A 7,106-nucleotide genomic window follows, 5' to 3' on the forward strand; every position below is an offset into this window, starting at 1 on the left:
CTCAACCACACTAGGATTCACTCCCTCAAAACACAGTGAAACCAATCTTTACTGGCATAGGTTGTATAAGGGAAGGTACAGCCTTTGTTGCAGGCCAGGCAAGGAGAACCAGCAGCTCATGCTGAGAAGACCCCAGCTCTCCAATTTCTTTCACCAGAAGATTTTTAACAACAATGTGAGGCAAAGGGTCTCGGGGTGCATGATCAACTTATGCTCAATTCTCTGATCCATTGATGGCAAGGTAATAGGGTGATGTTTTCAGGAATCTCAGTCATGAACCTTCTGGTTTCAGCAGGTCTGGGTTATACATTCTTGTGGTCAGCATATAGTTAACTCTTTCTACATGGTGGGGTTTTAGTAACTGCAAGACAACTCAAGGACATATCTCAGAATATTATATAAAGCCCTTGAGAAGAAACTGAAGGTATTTTAATGGCTAAACTATTATTTGTTCTTGGCTGAGTGTTTTCATTTGTTTCTGTACATTCTCACTTCTCTGATTAAATTTGCTGTAAGCTTTTTTAGGAACAAGAGGTGGGAGGGGCACACAGGGATCTAACTTCAGAAATGCCCTACAGAACAGTGTTTTATTTCCACATGAGCTTCAGATTCAGTTTTCTGGCTGCCTGCAAGGCATTTCCACTTTCAAATCTAATAGGCATCTGAGACTTACATGACATGCCTTCCCACATCCTTTTGGTCTCCCTGTTAACGTTCCCAGATTAATTAATAGCAATACTTTCAACCCAGGTGATCAAGTGCAAAACCTGGAATGGAGATTATTTCCCACCATTTCCCATTTTTCTCCTCTGTCCCTTAAGCAAATCTTGCCTCCAAAATCCATCTAGAACATGCGAAGATCTCATTTCCTCAGCGACCACTCTATTTCCAGCCACCACTGTCTCTCTGCCTTGCTACCATGTCTTCTAATTTGTCTCCCAGCTTCAACTCACCCTCACTCAGCTACTTTCTTTAAAGGAGCCAAAATCACTGGCTTAACATTCGGGGAGTCTTATTTTATTTTTTATTCAGAAACAAAAATTTGACCTTAACCTTGACCACATATTTTTCAGCTTTTCTCTTGAGGTAGTTTGAGTTTTCTGGTATGATTACTTTAATGGAAGAAAGGGTACAATGGAAGGGGGGGAAATATGTGTGTAAGTGTGTGTGAGAGAGAGTTGGACCATAAATTGCTGAGTGCCAAAGAACTGATGCTTCTGAACTGTGGTGCTGGAGAAGACTCTTGACAGTCCCTTGGACTGCAAGAAGATCAAACCAGTCAATCCTAAAGGCAGTCAACCCTGAATATTCAATGGAAGGACTGAACCTGAAGCCCCAATACTTTGGCCACCTGATGTGAAGAGCTGACTCATTAGAAAAGATCCTCATGCTGGGTAAGATTGAAGGCAGGAGAAGAGGGTGGCAGATGATGAGACTGTTAGCATCAACTCAATGGACATGAAGTTGAGCAAACTCTGGGAGATAGTGGAGGACAGGGAAACGTGACATGCTGTGGTCCATGGTGTTGCAAAGCTGGACATGACTTACAGACTGAACAACAACATATATGATGGGTGTTTTTAAGGGCAATATGCATGACTAGCATGGTGAGCTAGGATGTTACTCCTGTGTCTATAGGGAAGTCAGCCTATGGCTTAGTTACCAGTTATCAGTGTTGTCCAGGGAGACACTGTTAAAGATGGACTGTGCCATACCTGTTTAGGACCCCACATGCTACTCAGAAGCAATAGACTTCAATATTTGCATAATCTATTGAGCTAAAGGTATTCAGGTAAAGTTGACTCTCTTATTTTACTCCCTGTCTAATCTCCTTCTTCACTTTTCACTAAGAGACAACCAGTATTTTGAATGCCGTACTATGGGCGGGGGTGGGGTGTGTGTGTGTGTGGGGTGTGGGTGTGTGTGGGTGTGTGTGTGTAAAATTTTACCATGTACAGGTGCCCACATAGACTAGGGCCTCAGACTCTCCACCTACTTTGTTCATGGGGGTCCTGTGTCTTCCAGGATCTCAGAAACCCCTTCTCCATCCCTCTGCAGAGATCCTGAGCTGTATATGGACCAGACCTGGGTAGCTGAGAAATACTCCTGGATACCTGTTTTAAAGTTCAAAAGATGAGAGAGTTGCACACAAGAATCAAACAGAGACCTTTATTTATTGAGGAACCAAATAACTTTATGTGAAGAACTGGTAAGACTGCAAGAAAGAAACTTAGGTGAACTTTTTCTGCAAGGGCAACACTGTGGTCTGCATGGCAGGCAGGGTGACCTTGGGCAGTCACTCGGAACTCATGGGAAAGTCCTGTCCAGGCTCAGTCCTTGTCACAGGTGCCCAGGGTGAGCTTGTCAAAGATGTACTCTGCCAGGCCGCCTTCTGGTGCCCCCATCTTGTGCACGTTGGTGAGATGGTCCCCCAGCCCCTTGATGAACTCGAGCTGCTGGTCCAAGTGGCGCGTCTCCAGGAAGTGGCACAGGTGGGCGTTGCTGCTCTCAGTGGCCAGGTGGTGCAGGTTGAGCAGGCTCTGGCTGACACTCTTCTCCAGGTGCAGGGCGTCCTGCGTGGCTTGGAGGCCCCTCTCCCGCTCTTGGGTCTCGGGCATCCTGATGTCCCGGAAGGAGATGCAGCCCCCCCACTGGTTCTGTAGGAACATCAGGCTCTTGGCCGTCTTGCTGTGCTCCTGGGAGCGGAGCAGGAAGAAGTGGGAGAAGTGCTGCAGGGCCACGTCCTGGTGGTGGTGCCGGGAGCGGGCCCTGGCCCGGCACTGGAAGGAGGCGTCGAGCTCTAGGGCGGTGCGGCTGTTGACCGCGGCCTCGCACTTGGGGCGGTAGTGGTAGCGCACCTGCGAGGCTGCTGCGGGCAACATGGCGGGCAGCGGCAAGACCATCCGGAAGGCATCTCGGATGAGGGAGGTGACGCGGGGGCAGCAGCGGGGTGGGCATCAGTGGGTGCGGAGGTGCTGGCCGCCTCCTTGGAGCCTTCTCACGGTGACCCATGATGGCGGCCAGAGGCGGGCTCTGGGTCCTGGGGCAGGTGGCTGGGTACGGGCTCTGGGATGGACAGGAAATAGTGACCGTTAGTGCAGGGTGAGCGCCTGGGCTTTGAGTCCCTTAAGGAAGAGGTCACCAGGTGGGCGGGGCCGGTGGGCAGGGCAAGAGCGCTGAGTCCAAGTTCCATCAAAGCCTAGGTGAGGCAGGAATGCTTTGACCTGAGTGCCTGATGCCTAAATTTTTGCAGTACTAATAATTTGAAAGAACTTTTTCTCATTCTCTAATTCAGCATCCTCCAACATTTTTGACACTAGGGACTGGTTTCCTGGAGGACAATTTTTCCCTTGGAGGGAGAGTATGTTTTCATGATTATTCTCCTAAGGAGAGCACAACCCAGATCCCTCAGGGGCACGGTTCACAGTAGGGTCTGTTCTCCTTTGAGAATCTAATGTCACTGCTGTGACAGGAGGTAGCACCCACGTGATAATATGAACAGTCGGGAGCGAGTGTCAATACAGGTGAAGCTTTATGTGCGCACCACTCACTTGCTGCCGTGTGGAGCCATTCCCAACAGGGTGTTGGGGAGACCTGCTCTGATTGTTTCCTTCTATAGTATGTTTCCTTATTTGAAGGTTTAATGGTATTCTCTTCAGTTTTATATATCTGTGAGTTTTCCTCCAGAAATAGTTTATTTTATTCATCATGATCTTTTCTTTTACTTGCATACCTTTCTTCATGTAAACTTAGGAACAAAGAGCTCATTTGATTTGCCTGGCTAATTAGCATGGATCAGCTCTAGAGCTGGGATGCCTATTTCATGTACAGTCTCATTTGTATTGGAGGGCAGAGTGTGTCAGTTATTTAGTGACCTTCTCCTATGGGGAATACATGGCATGGAGAATTCAGGTAGGCTAAGGACCCTCACTGTCACCCTTTGATACCTAAGTGGCTATGGAGTCATCCACGGTATGAAACAGCATCTGGGCTGCTGTCTGTAGTGGGGGGTGAAAGGTAACTATGGAATTTGATACTGATAGATCCAACACCAGGAGAGTTGGCTTGCTCCTTCCCCTACTGCTTTTAGCCATGCAGGCTAACTGAGGAAAAAATGTCCAAAAAGCTTTTGGTTTTTGTATTGCCTCCAGGATGCAGGAGAAAGGGCCCCCATATTTCCAAAGGTAAGCTGAGTGGGCCTGGAATGTAAAATGTTTACATTGTTCTCTCTTCCAAATGCGAGGAAAATGGTTACATTCAATTCTCAGGAGTGAAGCAAAACTTTAGAAAAATCACAGAGGGGAGAAAGGCTGGAGGGGACACTCCAGCCATTTCTTTGACTTAGCTCTTATGACAATTGCACTGCCCTTCTATGTCATATTCCAGGCTATATCTCCAAGATCTGTAATGTTAATGTTGATTGATTGATCTATTTATTCATCTGTCCATCCATCCAACTATCTATGCATCTATCTGTATGAAGCCTTAGTTGCAGCACGTGGGATCTTAGATTTTTGTTGTGCCATGGAGGATCTCTAGTGACATGCAAAGTCTTATTGGTTGCAGCATGTGGGATCTAGTTCCCTAAGGAAGAGTCAAACCCTGGCCACCTACGTTTGGAACTTGGAGCCTTAACTAGTGAACCACCAGGGAAGTTCTAGGATCTGTAATGTTAAACCCATACCTTTTGAATTTCTTGTTAAGGGTTTGAGTGAATAATTCCTGCTGAAGAAAAAGAATCATAAAAAATGAGTTTCTACTTTGTGGCTAATTGCTTCTGGGTGTATGATGACATGGATATAAAATATTATATCCTTCTAATTATATAAATATTACAAGGAAAAGCTGGGGGTGGGGGAAGTGTTTGTGGAACATGCTTTCCTTGCTCTTTGCCATTGCTGGGCTGATTAAAAGTTAAACTCTTTGAATATTGAAAACTGTAAATGCTCATAGGCTTCCCTAAGGGCTTAGTGGTAAAACAAAACAAAAAAACTTCCTGCCAATGCAGGAGATACAGGAAATGAGCAGGTTTGATCCCTGGGTTGGGAATATCCCCTGGAGGAGGAAATGGCCACCTGCTCCAGTATTCTTACCTGGGAAATCCAGTGGCTAGAGGAGCCTGGTGGGTTCAGTCCATGGGGTCACAAAGAGTTGGACATAACTTAGTGACTAAACAACAATACATCTTGATAAGTGATGATTTTTGCCTATTGGGACCTCTGGGAAAAGGGAGGCAACATGAAAGAGAAGCAGTCTCCAACTGGAGATACAATTTTAGAGTTTTTAAATACAGTTTTTAATTTTTAAAATTAATTTATTGAAATATAGTTGACTTACAATGTTTTGTTAGTTCCAGGTGATGAGCAAAATGATTTATGCATACACATATCCACTCTTTTTTAGATTATTTTCTCATAAATGTTATCACAGAGTTTTGAGTAGAGTTCCCTGTACTATACAGTAGAGCCTTGTTGGTTATCTATCTTATGCAGTATATAGTGTGTGTATGTTCATCCCAATCTCCTGACTTATCCCTCTCCCCCACATTTCCCTTTTGGCAGCCATAAGTTTGTTTTTATATATGTACGTCTCTTTCTGTTTTGAGAATAAGTTAATTTGTACCTTTTTTAAGAAAAAAATAAGATTCTACATATGAATGATAACATATGACATTTATCTAGGTTCATCTTTGTTGCTGAAAATGGCATTATTTTGTTCTTTTTCTGACTGAGTAATATTTCATTGCGGGCTTCTCTGTTGGCTCAGCCTTAAAGAATCAGCCTGCCAATGCAGGAGACATGGGTTTAATCCCTGGGTGAAGAAGATCCCCTGAGCAAGGAAATGGCATCCTACTCCAGGATTCATGCCTGGGAAATCCCATGGACAGAGGGGCTTGGCAGGCTACAGTCCATGGGGTCACAAAGAGTCTTACATTAGTTAGTGACTAAACAACAACAGTGTTTCAATGTATAAATGTACCACATCTTCTCCATCCATTCTTCCGTTGATGGATATCTGGTTGTTTCCATGTCCAGCTGCAATGAACAATGAGGTGCATGTGTCCTTTTGGATTATGGCTTTCTCCAATGCATGCTCAGAAGTGGGACTGCTGGATCATATGGTATCCTACCTTAAGTTTTGAAGGAACTTCCATACTGTTCTCCACAGTGGCTATACCATTTACATTCCCACCAACAGTGTAGGGGGTTTCTCTTCTCTCTATATCCTCTCTAGCATTTATTGTGTGTATACTTTTTGTTGATGGCCATTCTGATCAGTATGAGGTCAAAATGATCAAAACTGCCTCCTTGTAGTTTTGATTTGCATTTATCTGATATTTAGTGATGTTGAGCATCTTTTCATGTGCTTTGTGATTTTTGGCCATCTATATATCTTCTTTGAAGAAATGTCAATTTAGATCTTCTGCTCATTGTTTGTTTGCTTTTTTGACATATAGCTGCATGAGCTGATTGTATATTTTGGAGATTAGTCTCTTGTTGCTCATTTCATTTGAAAATATTTTCCCCTATTTTGTGCGCTGCCTTTTAAAAATTTTTTGATTTCCTTTGCCCTGCAGAAGCTTATAAGTTTAATTAGGTCCTCTTTGTTTATTTTGATTTTTATTATTCTAGAAAGTGGATCAAAAAAGATATTACTGTGAGTTATGTCATAGAGTGTTCTGCCTATGTTTTTCTGGGAGAGTTACATAGTGTCCAGTCTTACATTTAGGTCTTTGATCCATTTCAAGTTTATTTTTGTGTATGATGTTAGAGAATGTTTTAATGTAATTCTTTTATATGTAGCTGTCCAGTTTTCCTTGGAACCCCATATTGAAGATACTGTCTTTTCTACATTGTATATTCTTGCCTCCTTTGTGGTAAATAAATTGACCATAGCGTGTGAGTTTAAATGAAGTTTTCAGTTGTTAGTGAGCTCTTACGAAATCAGATGTCTGACCCGTAAAAGTTGATGATTTTTCCCACCTGGCATGTCGATTTTTTAGTGGGTCAGTTTCAACTGTAAGACTGATAAGGCAAGTGAACTTAGGAAAACTCTGCCATTGTAGTGTAAAAACAGCCAGGTGTAACAGCACCCCAATGACAGGC

The 7,106-nt window shown here is 43.8% G+C and overlaps 1 protein-coding gene across 1 annotated transcript; it reads right to left on the bottom strand.

Annotated features, from left to right (window-relative positions):
- Positions 1-2,330: 2,330 nt before the first annotated feature.
- Positions 2,331-2,882, bottom strand: LOC120881662 (ferritin heavy chain-like). The gene has a single exon (XM_040265335.1). The coding sequence runs from the start codon at positions 2,880-2,882 to the stop codon at positions 2,331-2,333; it is 552 nt and encodes a 183-aa protein (XP_040121269.1).
- Between the last annotated feature and the right edge of the window lie 4,224 nt (positions 2,883-7,106).

Source organism: Oryx dammah, unplaced genomic scaffold, assembly GCF_014754425.2.
Source record: "Oryx dammah isolate SB20612 unplaced genomic scaffold, SCBI_Odam_1.1 HiC_scaffold_23, whole genome shotgun sequence".
Classification (NCBI taxonomy): domain Eukaryota; kingdom Metazoa; phylum Chordata; class Mammalia; order Artiodactyla; family Bovidae; genus Oryx; species Oryx dammah.

What these genes read in the sequence shown, in the direction of transcription:
- LOC120881662 (XM_040265335.1), bottom strand. Translation starts at nt 2,882, where the DNA reads ATGTTGCCCGCAGCAGCCTCGCAGGTGCGCTACCACTACCGCCCCAAG.